The 17,831-nt window shown below is 43.6% G+C and overlaps 1 protein-coding gene and 1 long non-coding RNA gene across 2 annotated transcripts in view; one reads left to right on the top strand and one right to left on the bottom strand.

The window, feature by feature from the left end:
* grid2ipa (glutamate receptor, ionotropic, delta 2 (Grid2) interacting protein, a) overlaps nucleotides 1–6,170 on the top strand; it is a gene marked incomplete at both ends in the record, with an annotated part of 153,290 nt that extends 147,120 nt beyond the window's left edge. The window contains 4 exons of the mRNA XM_079520927.1: nucleotides 878–1,007; nucleotides 2,164–2,282; nucleotides 3,333–3,497; nucleotides 6,090–6,170. Of these exons, the coding sequence (XP_079377053.1) occupies nucleotides 878–1,007; nucleotides 2,164–2,282; nucleotides 3,333–3,497; nucleotides 6,090–6,170 (495 nt within the window). The remainder of the gene's footprint in view (nucleotides 1–877; nucleotides 1,008–2,163; nucleotides 2,283–3,332; nucleotides 3,498–6,089) is intronic.
* A 9,607-nt stretch (nucleotides 6,171–15,777) lies between these two features.
* Nucleotides 15,778–16,999, bottom strand: LOC306936090. Its single transcript, XR_013791458.1, has 3 exons — nucleotides 16,752–16,999; nucleotides 16,588–16,660; nucleotides 15,778–16,496 (listed from the first exon to the last, which is right to left on the bottom strand). It is a non-coding gene; the product is annotated as an uncharacterized lncRNA (long non-coding RNA).
* Nucleotides 17,000–17,831: the final 832 nt, after the last annotated feature.

Here is a 17,831-nt window from a genome sequence, read left to right as displayed (position 1 = left end):
GCTTGGACTCCTCATGCATTGAAGGAAGCATGAGGTCAGTCCGTTGCTCTCCCCAGGTTGGCGGAGGGAATGTAGAGCCCAGGATTACATTAGATGATTGACACTTGGGTGAAAAAATGGGTTACAAAATTGTGGGATAAAAACATTAAAAGGGAAAAAAAAGTCTATTTATTCAAACCTTCTTTGATCCTCTGATGCACAGGGTTGTAAAAAAAATAAAAAGATGCGGTTAATATAAAAGTTTAATTAAATTGTGATATTATCATCAAACATAATTATCAGAAATATCAGTCTACATTTCCCAAAGGGAAATGACTGTATTCAGTCTGATCAGAAGCAGAGATAAAACACACCCCCGTCGGACATAAAACAATCAATGACCAGAGGGGAATATCAAAAACAGAGCCATGGACTTTCATCCAATTCCCTCCAGATAATCCATCCCGGCATTTCCAGTGAAAGCTTACTTAAATTCATAGCGCTCAACCGAGCCCCTAAAAATAGCTGATCTTCACGCACGGTACAAATTGAGCTTAGCCCATTTTGGGGGCGGGAACCCCTTTTGGTGTTTTTAAGCATTATGTTATGCTTTAGCTGTTGAAAAATAGCAGATCTACAAGCTCATAGCGCGGCACCGAGTGGCGCGCTATGAACTTGTAGGTCTGCTATTTTAGTTTTTAACTCATATCTTTGATTCTGAGGGGTTCCTGGAACAACATTTTCAGATGGGGGGGGGGGGGGTCCGCGGCCAATTACAGATAATTCTGGGGGTTCTTGACGTGAAAAGAGTTGAGAACCACCGAACACGTTTTTTTAAATTTCGACGTCAGGCCTAAATGGGTTAATTAAACGATCCCGCTGCCTCTTCCTCCCCCAGCTCAGCACGACCAAAACGGTGGACGGGAAGTCGACCTTTCTGCACATTCTGATCAAGTCGTTGTGTCAGCACTTTCCTGACGTTCTGGACTTCTCCAAAGACCTGACCACGGTTCCCCTCGCAGCCAAAGGTACATCTTTAGTTTACATAATTATTAATAGACAAATATTTGTCTATTTGTCTATTTTTTTTTAAAGGTATATTCAGTGATTTCACTTCAAATATCACTTATTTTTTCTTATTTTTTGGATAATCCTCCCTACTATAAAGTGTGCTGACCATATAAGGAGTTCCTCCCTGTCCCCAGTGAGCCCCTGGGGTCAAAAAACCCTAGTTTCGGTTTGGGCTTTGGGTGGCAAAGCCTTCATCCAATCAGGATGAGAGGGTCCTTCCTCCAATCATGATCGAGTGGGGCGGGCCTTGGTGCACGTGCTGTTGGTCTGTTGTACTTCCCCCACTGTAGAGCGTGTGCATGTGCACATCTTGTTACCAGGGTGGACCAGGGTTTTTTCCAAATCACCCAAATCACTGAATGCTCCTTTAAAGATATTTGGGGGGCTTTTTGCCTTTATTGATAGATTGCAGTAGTTTGACAGGAAAGGGGGAGAGAGATGGGGGGGGAAGACACCAGCAAAGGTCGTCGGGATCGGGACTCGAATTACCAGCCTAGGTGAGACATATGAGACGATTTTAAGAAAGCCAATGTTATTCTCCATAGAGAAAATACTTCCCCCAAACCATGGGATGAATAGGTGACGTCAGGACTTCTGTGCTCTATTCTATTGAATTTTGTTTCCATCTCCTGAACTCCAAATGTGCTTCCTTAAAAATGACAAGGCCCGGGCGGCTCGTGTGGCTGGTAATCCAGTCTGCCAGTGTGCTGCGGGTTCGACTCCCGATCCCGGCGGCCTTTACTGCGTGTCACCCCCGGACCCCCCCCATCTCTCTCCCCTTTTCCTGTCAGCCTATCCCTTTATAAAAAAAATAAATAAATAAAGGCGAAAGCCACAAAAAATATCTACAACTCAAATTAATGCAACGTTCGTTTTATGGTTGTGTTTGTCAATAAGCATATTAATAGTTATGTTTATCTTTCTTCTGTTTCACTCGCTCCTGCAATGCAAACGCACATACGCACGCACGCACGCACACACGCACGCACGCACGCACGCACGCACGCACGCACGCACGCACGCACGCACGCACGCACGCACGCACACACGCACGCACGCACGCACACACACACACACACACACACACACACACACACACGTGTCTCTGTGTAGTGAACCAGAGGACCATCTCGTCAGACCTGGACGACCTCCACTCCACCATCCAGGAGATCAGGGCAGTGTGTCAGAAGATGCCCGCTACGGCGGAGGACCGCTTCGCCGTCGTCATGAGTGTATCCTCCTTCCCTGAGAGAGAGACAGAGCGCAAGAGAGAGAGAGAGAGAGAGAGAGAGAGAGGGAGGAGAGAGAGAGCTGTGCACTCAAAAATACTGAGCACTTTCCCGGTGCGAATTTTCGAACGCACCCCCAATGTGCAATCTTTCATTCATACACTGCCAGATTTATTTTGTCCCCAGCTGTTCTGTTCTCCCCCTCGTTTATCTTACCTTTTTGAGTGGTGTAAACCACTCCTACAACTGGCTTTGTTAGTTTACGTGTCTGTCTGTTTGTCTGTCTGTCTGTTCGTACCAAAAAATTAGCATGGTTGCTATGGTCACCCAGTTCACACGGGTGTGATTTCATTACGTCAGACATTACGTCAGACCACAGCTGATCAGTCTATATAAGACCTTACACCACTCAGTTCACACGGGTGTGATTTTTCAAGACATACTGCGCTTAGCGTTTTTTTCTTTCCCCTGCTCCCCGGCCGGTCTATCGCCGACACGTGTCGGTGTCCGTGTCGATTTGGAGCTTGCGTTCCCAAGTTTTTGCCGTTTGAAAACGGCATGCCTTGCTGAACACAGAACCAGACCCCCCCCATCCCCCCAAAAACACCGGCGATAAATCCATTTCTATTTTAAGTATAGAGAGTCAAGTGGTTAATCCGAAGTGACATTGAGCATTATCAAAGTATTCCGAGGCACTCCTGGACTTGGTTCAAGGCACCCACGTCAAGAAGCCCTGGCATCGACGTATACCTTTGAACAATTTACAATTTAGGCATTTAGCAGACGCTCTTAATCCAGAGCCACTTACAGATAAAGCAAGAACAACACAAGGTAATACATACAAATAATCAAGGATCATATGTAAACTAAGAACCTAACATCCGTTTACCAGTAGAACATCTGTACAATGAAACTATGAGTATACACTATAGAGTGCTATGTCTACACAATATGCTATCTAGCCTTTGCATACGACTGCAAGGTCGTCGCGGCTAGGGCTAAGTGCTACTACGGCTAAGTGTTGTGTATAGCGCCTTGACCGTGGCGTTGCAGAACTTCCTGGAGACCAAGCACCCGGCGCTGCAGTCTCTGGAGTCGCTGCAGCAGAGGTCCGTGGAGGAGTTCAACAAGACGGCCACGTACTTCGGCGAGGACAGCAAGAGCACCAGCTCCGAGGCCTTCTTTGGCATCTTCTCCGAGTTCATCTGCAAGTTTGAGGTGAGCCGTTTGTGTCAGTGGCGTGCACAGATAGACACTAGGGGGTGCTACCCCTGCCCCTTTTCCCTCTGGACAAATGTGCCCCTTTGGAAGAAAAAAAAAGCTTTTTATTTCTTTTCTTTTTTTTCTATTTTTTCCTTTTTTTACAGTGTACAGTCCACAGTATGTGGACCATGTTGACATTGATCAATTCTTGATAAAAAAGCTTCTAATATATTATTTAGGTCCCAAAACCTATAAATCTCACACTATTAAGGCAACCGGCCGGTTCCACGCGCTGCACAAGGTGCCCTTTTTTTCACTTGAGCACCCGCCCCTCTAAATGTCTGTGCACGCCACTGCGTTTGTGTCAGTCAACACGGTAAAATCCTGAGTGTGCCAGTGGTGGCAAAAGTATACTTGCTTGTTTCAATACTGCAAACAAGTATAAAAGTCCGGAATTCAAAATGTAAAGGTAGTAAAGTATTGTTATCAGAATGTACTTTCTGTATGGAGTTTGCATGTTCTCCCCCTGTCCCCTAGGGTAGGTACCCTCACAAAAAACATGCAGTAATCCTGGTCTCTAAACTGCCTCCCCCTGGCCAGCCGGGGCGCCTGATGGAGGGGAAAGGAACTGGTTGGAATAACGTGTTCCTTCCACGCACTACGACGTCCAACCAGGGAAACTCCCCCCCTGTCAGGTGTAAAGGAGCAACTTGGACACTCAGGCATGAAGGAAGCATGAGTTCAAGTTCGTTGCTCTCCCCATGTCCCCCATATGGGGACTAGGTTGGCGGAGGGTGTGTAGAGCCCAGGATCACATTAGATAATTGACACAGGGGTGAAAAATGGGTTACAAAACCGTGGGATAAAAATATATTGAATGTACTTAAAGTGCCAAAAGTATTCATTATGCAGAATGTCTCATTTCAAGTTTTCAAATAATAGAATGGAATTATAGAATAATCTTTTGAAAATAGCCGATCAGCGAACTCACAATGCGTCAGCTTCTTTTCAAATGGCCAAAATGTATACATTGGGCTGAAGTGGTTAATTAATGTATGTTTTCGTAATAAAAAAAAAAATCTACAAAGTAACTATTAACTAAAGTTTCAAATGAATGTAGTGGAATAAAAGTACAATATTTGGTTCCGAGATGTAGTGGAGAAGTAGAGTAAAAGTATTGGAAGTTGGAATTACTCAAGTAAAGTACCAATACCTCAAAATTGAACTTAAGTACAGTACTTTAGCTCATTTAGACCTGCCATCAATTCTACAAATGTATTGTAAATCCTGACAGTTTTCTGAAAAACCCATGTTTCTCTGTCAGTGGTGCTCAACCTTTTCATGTCAAGGACCCCGAAAATATATGTATTTTCCCGCGGACCCCCATCTGAAAATATGTTGTTCCAGGGACCCTCCCCAGAAGCAAAGATTCGAGTTAAAAACGTTTGAATGTATATTCAAAGATTTGGTATATCCAAAGATTTGCGCCACACGATTTAAAAAAAATAGAAGACCTACAAGCTCATAGCGCGGCACTCGGTGCCGCGCTATGAACTTGTAGATCTGCTATTTTTCAATCGCTAAAGTATAACATAGTGCTTAAAACACCAAAAGGGGTTCCCGTAAAGTAAATGTACTTTATAATTTCCACCCCTGGTTATAGCTACGATCTGAAACTTTAAATGAATAAAGGTTTTACTTGAACCAATCTGTTTGGTGTAGAGTATGTTAACACTTTCACCGCTATCATTTATTGAAAAATTAGGATCTAATTCACGCCAGCATTTTTTTAATTTGAGCTCTTATTTTGAAAATCCGCCATTTCCGGTCCACAACCGGTAGTCCTACGTTAGGAGTTTTCACACAGCTGGATGGGCCTTGTTTACAATGTAAAACCAGGCCGGAGCTCCGGAGAGCTCTAGATTGTCAGCTCTGTGCCGTCAAAGAAACGCTGTTTTGACCAAAAATGCCATCTGGGACAAGGAATAGGAGTTACAGGCGATTGAAAGAAATGGATAGAATGGATGCTTATGGCGACGACGATCTAAGATGGGCGATCCAATGCTGTGCTAACAACACAGCTAGCTAACCGGCTAACGTGAGTAGCATTTTGGCTCGAGCAATCGAACGCGCTATAAAAGCTCAATTGCCGGAGGCCGTCGGCAATGGCGTTAAGCGCCAGTATCAAAATTAAGCTTCAATTGACTTTAATCGTCGGCAATGGCGCTGAAGCTGTTAATAGGCTACTGTACTATATCGAATGCAGGTGGTTCCCAAACTGCCTATAGTATTGATTCAATTCTTTATTCACAGTTTGCAAACAGGACGGCATGAGTACAATTGCGCACGACATGCTAAGAAAAAACAACCTTGACGTCTTGTTTCCATTGTGGTCTTATATATATGGTGCATTTATTTAGTGCTTTTATCCAAGGCGCTTTACAATGATTGTGCATTACATTCACCCATTCGCACACGCACACACGCACACGCACACACACACATCCATACACCTATGGCCAGAGGAAACCGTGCGAGGCACCAACCTGCACATCACGAGCAATTAGGCATTCTGAAGTGTTTCTGTCTTTATTTTATTTTTTACAGAGAGCCCTCGGTGACCAGCAGGTGGCAGAACATCCTAAAACCCCCATGGCTCCACGAATGGCCTCTCCCATGGCCTGGTAACATGCATGCACACACACGAATGGGCTGGCCTCTCCCCTGGCCTGGTAACACGCACGCACGCACACACGCACGCACGCACGCACGCGCGCACACACACACACACACACACACAAATGGCCTCTCCCCTGGCCGGGTAACACACACACACACTCGCGCGCACATGCACGCACGCACAGACACACCCACACGCACACATGCACATGTTTGAGCAAAATGATGTTTTTACGTGTTGATGTATTTTTATATTAAAAAAAGTTAAAGTTTGAGTCAGCGCCATGCAAAAGCTTTGGAATCACACCGGTTTGTAAAGCGTGCGTGCGTGCGTGCGTGCGTGCGTGCGTGTGTGCGTGCGCGTGCGTGCTTCTAAAACTCTACTGCTTTGGTCCTCTCAAAAGCAGTCTTTCTCAACCAGTGGTGGTCCTTTGAATAATTGCAGGTGGTCCATGGGAAAATGTTTTAAAATGTCTACAAGTATATATAGAGATCTTTTTTGTTTTGTTTTTTTTGTTTTGTAAATATATAAACATTATGGTTAAATTATATTTCATAAGTCTGAATGAATGAATTAATGACTGTTTGATATCCTTATTATATATATCTCTGCTGTCGGGAGGAAACCTCATAACTCCAAAATGTTCATTTTTCAGGAAATGAAAAAATATAAATTTTTCAGGAAATTAAGAAAACCGTATATTTTTAAAACAAAGCAATACAGCCTCATCAAAGTTGGTGTTGTAACTTTATATATTGTCAATTACTTCCATGAGACGGGGAGAGGTGGTGGAGTTAGTTGCTTTAGCAGACAGTTTGAGAGGGGGAGAGGTGGTGGAGTTAGTTGCTTTAGCAGACAGTTTGAGAGGGGGAGAGGTGGTGGAGTTAGTTGCTTTAGCAGACAGTTTGAGAGGAGGAGAGGTGGTGGAGTTAGTTGCTTTAGCAGACAGTTTGAGAGGGGGAGAGGTGGTGGAGTTAGCTGCTTTAGCAGACAGTTTGAGAGGGGGAGAGGGGGTGGAGTTAGTTGCTTTAGCAGACAGTTTGAGAGGGGGAGAGGTGGTGGAGTTAGTTGCTTTAGCAGACATTTTGAGGGTCCAATGGAGTTAAGAGGTTTTGTCCAAAGCACTTTTTACTACTTTCCATTGGTTCAATATTTTCGAAACAACACACAGACGTAAAGGGTGTTCAATAGCACTGATTTATGCCACACACAAAAAAAATCAAAAACCTCAAAAATGGAGTTATGAGGTTTCCTCCCTGGTGGTCCTTGAGGATTGTTGGACATGATGCTGGTGGTCCAGCAGGGTAGGGTAGGGTTGGGATCCAGGACCGGATCCTACATTGAGGAACCAGGGAATCGGTTCCATATGATTTCCATCACATTTTGGAAACCGTTTTCAGGAAACCGGGTTTTATCTAGACCTGTCAGAGGCTCTCAAACATCAATCAATCAATCAATCAATCAATCAATCAATCAATCAATCAATCAATCAATCAATTTGAAGGACCATCACATAACTCTGAGGTCCATTTTCCACCAATGGAACCTTTCCGTTCTAGATTCTCGGAAGCTTATTGGTGCTTTCACAGAAACAGGCGACCAACCAACCGGCTTGCGTCTCCACCGTTTTTTTTTTGTTGTTGTTTTTTTAACCGAATGTATGCCAAGAACGCGGGACCTCGTTCTTCTCTCCACGACCCGCCTGCATGTGCCAAAACGAGGGAACTCGTCTCTCTTTAATTTATTTGATCCAGCAATATTTGTTTTTTTGTACGTTTTTAATTTTTATTCTTTTTTGTGTTGCTTTTACTCACATGTTAGACAGCCTCCACACGGATCCGACGTACATGTGGCAGCGTGCACGCTTAATAGTCCTTTTTTCTCCTCAAAATGAGACAAACTGCCATCTTTGAGACCTTATAAAAGTCTAAACTTTGATCACGCTAGGAAAGTGAGTCCATCCCGCGGCGATGCATAGCCTAGAACAGGGGTGGGCAACTGGCGGCCCGGGGGCCACATGCGGCCCCCACCTTCACTTAATGCGGCCCTCAGGTTAATGTCAGAATACTGATATAATATTGGTTTCAGCTGTTTACAATTCCACAGCATGCAAACATGACCCGCTTTATTTACTTCAGTCTAAATTAGTAGCTCATTGCTCAACACAAGTATAATTAAAAGGCATTTGAAATTACATAAAAATGTTAATTTTCAGGATTCCAATTCAAAAATAGTAAAAAATAATTCAACATTTCAATTCGAATATAGCAAAAATAGCCAATCTACAAGCAAGCTTGTAGATCGGCTATTTTTGCGACGACAGTAATATATGGCCCTAGGGAGTGAGTGTGGAAATATAGTGGCCCTCTCCATCGTCAAGGTTGCCCACCCCTGGCCTAGAATGAAGATGCGGCTCAAATATGGACATTTAGTCGACTAAAACTAGACTAACACTAAAACATTCCAGGTGACTAAAAATGTGACTAAGACTAAAATGAAAACTATTCAAGAGACTATGACTAAAACTAAAATCAAAATTTCCTGCCAAAAACAACACTGAAGCACACATTGTGTTAAGAGGGAATCTTAAATGGAACAACCGAATCATTAACATCCTAAAGGATCCCAACCCTATAGTCCAGAGCTCAAACAGAAGGTTGAAATTCACTGCTTTAAAGCATTGGTTCTCAAAGTGTGGTCCTGGGGGGACCCTCAGGTGTCCTTGAGGGAGTTCCCCATGTGCTAAATGGATAGTTAATATAATATAAATTGGAGTCCCAGAGATAGAAATGTCATTATAGTTATAGTCAAACTGGCGGTACTTGAAATTAGAACATTTGAGAATCTCTGCTAGAGCCGTTAAACTCTTCTCTTATGGGGGGGTAACTGGCATACCTCTTCAAATGGGGGTCCGGTCCGCAAGCTAATACGTGTCAATGTGGGGGTCCTTGACATGGACAAGTTTGAGAACGACTGCTTTAAAGGACATATGGCCAGTAGTATAAAAGGCAGCTGGCCTCAAGCGCAGCAAAGATCACAAACATACGAATCTTGCTTGAAAACAGAAGGAAAATCTCAATTTGTCTGAAAGAATCGCATTCAAGTATCCTCTAACTTACTGATATCGTAGTATTCATGTCTCTCTTCTCTAAGCCTGAGTTTTAGCCAAACGGGTGTCCATCCATAGATGTTGGTATTATGAAAAATTGTACAATAAAAAAAATCTATAATATTATATTAACGTATAAGACATAAAGACAATAAGTTTATGAGACACGCTCATTCTGAAATAGATATTTAACTTGAATAACGAGAGATGTATAACGAGTGGTGCGGACGAGACCACAACGGGACATTTTTTTCCCACTTAGTTTACATGTGTATTTTTGTAAGCCGCCATCGCCTCGCTGAATGTAAATCAGGTCCTTCACTGACTGAAATGACTGGAGTATATTTTCTCAGTTGAATATTCATGGTTAAACCTTGCTGTATGCACAGTCCTGATGGTACTTTGTAATCATGTACTGTTCCATCTGTGTGGCATTTTCTTTATTTTTTTTATATAATTTTTATCCCACGATTTTGTAACCCATTTTTCACCCCTGTGTCAATTATCTAATGTGATCCTGGGCTCTACACACCCTCCGCCAACCTGGGGAGAGCAACGGACTTGAACTCATGCTTCCTTCATGCCTGAGTGTCCAAGTTGCTCCTTTTACACCTGACAGGGGGGAGTTTCCCTGGTTGGACGTATAGCACGTGGAAGGAACACGTTATTCCAACCAGTTCCTTTCCCCTCCATCACATCAGTGTGTGGCATTTTCTAAACGGCATTGCACTCGTTTTGATTGTTGTATTTTCATACTGTTCATAACAATGAACTGAAGATCTTCGTCGGCGCCGGGGGGGATTGAAAAATCGTTATCGTTGCAAAATGTTTTGAGAAACAGTTTGAGGATAATTATTATTGTTGTCGCTGCACAGATCCCTTTCATTATCATGCAGTTTGAAGTCATACCGTGTATAACTTTTCAGTTCACTGGTATATTGTTCACAACCGTTCTCTAAGGCCTCACTCACACCTAAGACACACGCCTCAATGCATTTCCAATGGGAGTCACATGGTTTCATGACACAACCTTGTTGCATGGCTGTCTTCTGCCTCCCCCCCCCCCCCCCCCCCCCAGGGACAAATTAGCCAGTGGGGCCGTGGCCCAGGGGCCCTTGGCATTCAGGGGCCCCTCGGGGAAATTGGACCGTGAGGTACTAGGTTTGACGCCCTGAAAAGGGCTCCTGGGACCCTTCATTGGCTGTTGATTTTGTTAAATTTAGGTTAAAAAGATGATAAAAACACATAAAAACACGAAAATGTTGTGCACACGTGCGCTATGGGGCCCCTGCTAATATTACCGTGTCTTAGGTGTGAGTGAGGCCTAACAGATCTTAAACACATTTTTTGTTGTTGTTGTTGTTGTGAACTCTCTCCCAAATGTTAGCAGGCATACCGGAAATGTATTAAGTTATTATCTTAAAGTTAATACATGCCGTTACTGATAGCGTCGCCGTGGCTTTCCAAATAATCCTCTAACGCTTGCACTCTGCAGTATTCATATATTGTAGCCGGCCCTGCATGTTTTTGTTTTTTTTCCCCCCCAATGAATTCTGGGAGTCGAAGTTCTAACGGACCATAGACAGGATCTATATACCAGTGATCAAAAAGACTGCTAAAATGAATGTTACACGGTGTGATTTTAAGAGTTCAAAAGAGCCCGTATACTGTAGCTAGACTGGAAACATTCTTTTAACGGGCAGCGTGCAATATCGCCTGTACTGTAGCACTCCATATTCCACCTTGTCCACCTTGCACTGTTTGTAACAGAGATAATGTTTGTACAGTTATGAGATTGTATTGTATATAGAGATTTCTAGCTATTTCAAAGCACTTTGTCCATGCAGTTATAGTCTTAATACTTAAAAAAAACAATTAATTATGACTGTCATTTGTTAACGAAACCGATTTCAGCACTTTTTATTTTCTTTTTATTTAAGTTATTATATCATACACGTTACACAATCGGTACAAGTTAACATGTTTGTTTTCGTTTCAACTCGGCAGTAACAACAGTATTGTACATAATCGAAGAAATAACCGATAAACTATAAGGTACATGCAGCTTCTCAGATAATAGTCTGTCGCTCATTGTGAAACATCAAGATTAACAAGAGTATCGTCATTTTTAAGAGATAAGGAGAGCGTTAGCAGCACAGTACACCGTAAAGCCACTGGTTTTGTTTTCTGATGGTATATAAGTTTAATTTTCCCCAGTTCTTTTAACAATTATTACAATCACCTGTAAACATACAGTATTGCTGTCCCATTAAGACTGATATGGAGTAAGTCTGTATTTTGTATTGGTGTATATATAAATATAAAGAGTGGTATGAAATGATCATGGTGTGAATGGCTTTTTTTAAGAGTGTACAATACATCATCATACCCAGAAGTTATGTGGCAAAAAAACCCTACTTTCTGGCCTAGACAGCCCATACATCCAAACAGAAAGTCCTATCTGATTGCATTAAACAATGTTAAACTCACTTTGTTTGCCACTCACTTTATGCATGCCGCATACCCTCTATAGTGCTAACTCCCATTTAGGATGCGTCCATCTGATGGACTTCACACTCGGATCCGCTCTTCTTTGGTTCTTCAGCCACACGCCCATCGAGCGTGAAAGCGATCGGATGAGCAGTTCCCGAGGTATGCAAAGGAGCGTCCGACACACACACACACGGTACATGCATTACATACAGATTCTTGGAACGTGTAGATTTCAGATAACGTTTCATGTTATGTTACAGTGAACTCTAGACGTTTGATTCCACTGCCGTCAGTGTTTCATTTGTAAATGATTAGGTGCCCACGACGCGAGATCATGAACCTGACTAAAAGGCGTGTCAGCGCCGGCACAAATTAAACCCTGACCGCCGTGCATCCGGCTTGGCTCTGTCTATATAATCCTGATGGAGGCGCCAAGTCCTCCCGGTGGGGGCTCCTCACTGGCAGGTGAGAGTAGGATACAACAGTATGTCCTCCCGGTGGGGGCTCCTCACTGGCAGGTGAGAGTAGGATACAACAGTACGTCCTCCCGGTGGGGGCTCCTCACTGGCAGGTGAGTCAGTAGGGTACAACAATACGTCCTCCCGGTGGGGGCTCCTCACTGGCATGGTGAGACAGTAGGGTACAACAGTACGTCCTCCCGGTGGGGGCTCCTCACTGACATGGTGAGACAGTAGGGTACAACAGTACGTCCTCCCGGTGGGGGCTCCTCACTGGCATGGTGAGACAGTAGGGTACAACAGTACGTCCTCCCGGTGGGGGCTCCTCACTGGCATGGTGAGACAGTAGGGTACAACAGTACGTCCTCCCGGTGGGGGCTCCTCACTGACATGGTGAGACAGTAGGGTACAACAGTACGTCCTCCCGGTGGGGGCTCCTCACTGGCATGGTGAGACAGTAGGGTACAACAGTACGTCCTCCCGGTGGGGGCTCCTCACTGGCATGGTGAGACAGTAGGATACAACAGTACGTCCTCCCGGTGGGGGCTCCTCACTGGCAGGTGAGACAATAGGGTACAACAGTGTGTGTGTGTGTGTGTGTGTGGACGGTTAATTGGCATACCGAGTATAAACTATTTGTTTGCACTAAACAAACAGCGTCTAATACTAATGTTCAAAAAGTTGCGATACGGCAATGCGTTTATATTAGCAAATAATGTACAAAGAGCAGTGGGAAGAGATGATGAGAGCAGTTTTTTAGAGTTGGCATTACCTGAAAGGTCTCACATTCCTGTGTCCAAGCTGCCCACTGTTGCTCACAGAGGTGATTAAAGTGGCTGAACTCACTGACCACATGTACCAAGCTCACAACACATTACACCATGACATGCTGCTGGGTATAGCTTGTAGATCTGGTTATTTTCAAAACGTTTCAACAAATTGCTCTGATAATTTATTTATTTATACAGTTGGAGGCCATCGATATTGTCCTTTTCTTTTTGCTGAGGTTTGCGTGATCTGCACAAAAGGACAGTTAACCCATTTTGGGCGGGAACCCCTTTTGGTGTTTTAAACATTATGTTATAATTTAGCTATTTTTGAAAAATCGTGAAAATATTTATTTCAGAAAACTGGAGGATTTAGATTTTTAAATTTTGAGGTCAGGCCTAAATGGGTCAAATGATAAGGGACAATATCGGTGGCACCCAACTGTATTAATGACATGCCCCAAAAAATGGGATGCCAGGACAGGTGTTGCCTAATTAAGCTTAAGAGTGCCAGCTGGCTAATTAAGACAGGCATTCCATTATACACAACGGGTTCGAAACACGTACTCTCTCACAACGGTGGGAATTTTCTTTTTTCAACAAGCTTTTTTTACTTTCAACTTTCTCTATACTTTGCTTTTGTAGCGGTCTGAACAGATCTGTTTTTGGTCTTTTGTCCTGCACCCCTGGAATAATGAACCCCCCTGGGGTGCCGTTTGATTTTTGCAGCTGGGTGACCTGAGAACCACTGACTGACTTATGGTACATTCCTGCACACAACCAACCTAGAACAGGGGTTCTCAACCCGTGGGTCGCGACCCCTCGGGGGGTCGCCAAATTATTTTAGGGGGTCCCCAAATTATTTTCAAAAAAAGAAAAAAAAGATTTTTTTTATTTTTTTTAATTCACGATTTTTCAAAAATAGCAGACCTACAAGCTCGTAGCGCGCCACTCGGTGGCGCGGTATGAGCTTGTAGATCTGCTATTTTTAAATAGCTAAATTATAACAATGCTTAAAACACCAAAAGGGGTTCCCGCCCAAAATGGGTTAAGGTTATTGTAGCAGTCAATTTATATTGGGGGTCGGGAGGGGGCGGGGCGGGGGTCCCGAGACATTGCCAAAGCATTTCCCGGCCAAAAACGTTGAGAACCCCTGACCTAGAACACCCCCCCCCCCCCCACCCTCCTCACACACTACTGTGGTGTAATTAAGCTCATCCAGCAACTCGTCATTCTCTGATTAACCAAGGAAAGGTGTTGCGCACACACACACACACACACACACACACACACACACACACACACACACACACACACACACACACACACACACACACACACACACACACACACACACACACACACACACACACACACACACACACACACACACACACACACACACACACACACACACACACACACACACACACACACACACACACACACACACACACACACACACACACACACACACACACACACACACACACACACACACACACACACACACACACACACACACACACACACACACACACACACACACACACACACACACACACACACACACACACACACACACACACACACACACACACACACACACGGCAGCAGTAATAAAGCCCTTATACATTTTAACCAGAAGCCATAATGACAAGACCCGGGGCGAGAGAGAGAGTGGAGTTTGATCCCCTAGCTCTGGAAGGGAGCAACCTTGCCTTGTCAGATGAGCATGGAAACACACTCTGTGACTCCTGAGGTGACAGGTAATGTGTGACACGTTTTGGACTGCTTCAATTGTTGTTGTGTTATTCGGACCATGTTGTGAATCAGCGACCTCGTTGAAGGATCCCCACTGTGTGACTGTCTGACGACGTATATTACACTTAGAGGTGAGTGGATTGAACATTGAACATTCATTTGGACAATCGTGAATGATTGAACGAAGTTTAAGTTATGTACAGGGTTATTCACAAGATACTTTACAACCAATTATTGTACCGGAAAAGGTGTAGGCTGAAGCCATAGCTTAAGAATAATAGCCTACCCCTTTTGTCCTATACTAAAAACAAACAATTACACAACTTTGATGCAACAGGCAAAAACAAAAAGAGATTTTGGTTGTTTCACATACTGTAGGCCTACTAGAAATAATGATTTAAGGTTAATAATGAAGTTTTATATCCACCAACTATTATCTTTAAATATTTTCTTTAATATAGATAGATTGGTGTTTAGGTCGTTATCACAACTATTCTGTGTGTTCTACTGTATAGCTGTAATTATTTCAAACATAAGTATACTTAAAGGGGGAAACCACCCATTTTCAACATTTTACTATGTCATTAATATACCTTAGAGCCGTTGTGTGGAAATAATAAAAAAGGTCCCCCCATTCTGTGTTTCCTAGAACTGTAATTATGAAAAAAATCATTAACATGGTGAAACACATCTTGATGTCATCAAGATGTGTTTCACCATGTTAATGGGTTTTTTCAGACCTCTAGTTCTAGGAAACACAGAATTGGAGCGCCCCTCCAAAAAACCAAGAGAAATTAAAATATGAAGATATGAGGTATCTGCCCAACTATATTCAGCTCAAGCTTGTGTGGCATGGCAGTATAAATTAGAATAGCCAACTACGCCACCTAGGGGGCGCCACCTAGGCGCCCTAGGAAACAGTTTTAGTAAATACTCCAATTAAGGTAAACCACCTGAAACATGAATTACTCTCCACCAGGTTTGTTGTACACTTAAATGAATAAAGGCATAGGGTTAGTATAACCACAGTACAAAAAGGGTTTTATTATAAATATGATAAAACAGTTTCATCGGTATAATCAGTCATTCAAAAAGGGTAATGCATTCAGGTATTAAAGTAAAAGTAAAATAAATTAAAATAAAAGTATTAAAACAGTGAGTTAACCAACACTATACTGGGCCTCTAGGGACCAGTGCTAAGGGGAAGAGAGGAGGGCCAGGCTGACCCAGGGCAGCGCCACCCCCACAAATCAAACCAAACCAAAGCATTTAAATCAAACACAACAGAAAGGGGGTTACCACTGCCATGGGCCACCATCCTGGTCCCAAACGGGGTTCCCCGCACCAGTCCTGCAGCGGGGGACACATAAAAGCAGTTAGGGACTCAGTGAAATACCTTCAAAGTACATCATTTAGCCTACTAGAACTAGATTGCAGTCTGTTATGGGCATAGGGCCCGTTGGCCTCCCCAGTCATGACACAAATAACAGACAGAATAAACCAAAATAACAAAACAATGATGGGCTATAAGCCTGCATTTGTGGACTGGGGCTACAAAGGGTGAACCACATAATATTAACATGATACATAAGATAGTCTCTCTCAGATAGCAAGGCTCCAGTCCATCTTATGGGAGCCCAGGCGGTGGATGGGAAGGATTGTAGATGGAGATTCAGAATACTTTCTTGTATGGTTGGCACAGCGTAAGCTATAGCAAAACAGCAGTGTTGTCATTCACTGGCCCTGCAATAATAAACGGCCATGTTAGCCCACCTATTCAATACTGCAGTAAATACAGAAAGACAGAGGACAAAGAAAAGCAACATTAACATACCAGGTCTGCGAGGCAGAGTAGCACACCTTCAATACACCACTCCAGTATAGGAGGAAGTAACATTTAAGCTGCCCTGCAATAATAAACGGCCATGTTAGCCCACCTATTCAATACTGCAGTAAATACAGAAAGACAGAGGACAAAGAAAAGCAACATTAACATACCAGGTCTGCGAGGCACCTGAAGACACCTTCAATACACCACTCCAGAACGAGGAAGTAACATGAAAGCTGCGCTGCAGCAACCACCAACACGCCAGGGGAAAACATTGTTGTGCAGATGGCTGTGCTGGTGAACATTAAAACCACAAAGTTAGTCCGAGCTAACTTTGATGGAAACCTTTATAGCACACGCCGGTGACAAACGTGGCACTGCTCAGCTACTAGAAACAGACAGCTGCTGCTGGTGAGAGCTGCGCAGCCTAAATACTATTACTAATCAACCTACTAAATGAGTGGGCGGAGGATGGGCTGCACAGCAGGTAACCAAAACCCATACTGCTACACTTGCAAATAAGAGACCTTATGGTTGTACCGTTTGTGGCAAAGGCTAAGCATAAGCCCCACACAGAGCCCCACCGTTACCTGTAATTGTTCGTGGTAAAAGCACCCAAAACTTTCTTTCTTTTCCTGCCTTCATCTCTTTACCCCCTTCTTCTGCTTCCCTTTCTTTGTTTTTCTTGGACAAAATGACATGATGCACAAAAACGAATATCACACTTTTTGTATTATGTCAAATCGTGATGCGACAAAAAAGTTGATTCTCATTCTCAATGCAACCCACTTTTCCCGTATACTCTCCTCTGATCCAGAATATGCCAAATGTCTGTTGCGTGTGTCGTCACAGGACTATAAGACTTAAAAGTATCTCTGGCTAATAAGACAAATATGCCTTAAAACATTATAGGTAACATTATACTAATATAAAAAAATGAAAAAACATTAAATGCCCATTGACAATGAATGGAGAATTCACGTCATATGTGTCTGAGCAAATCAGTATTGTTGGCGGCAGTGTTTCTTGGCGGCATCAGTCTGACACTCTACCCCAAACCCTAACCGCAAGCATGACGCACTTCCGCGGAACAGAGCTGCAGTGGAGTGTCATAATCCCCCCCACCTTCCCTGGCAACGCAGCCGCAAAACATACCGATACTACCGCGAAACGGAGCTGTCATAATCCACCCACCTTCCCCGGCAACGCCACGGCTGTTAACGGCAGATGCGGCGCCTGGACCGGCGGCC

The sequence above is a fragment of the Electrona antarctica genome (genome assembly GCF_951216825.1).
Source record: "Electrona antarctica genome assembly, chromosome: 14".
In the NCBI taxonomy this organism is placed as follows: Eukaryota; Metazoa; Chordata; class Actinopteri; order Myctophiformes; family Myctophidae; genus Electrona; species Electrona antarctica.
The sequence above is the reverse complement of the archived record's forward strand: the minus strand, read 5'-3'. Positions and strand labels throughout refer to the sequence as shown.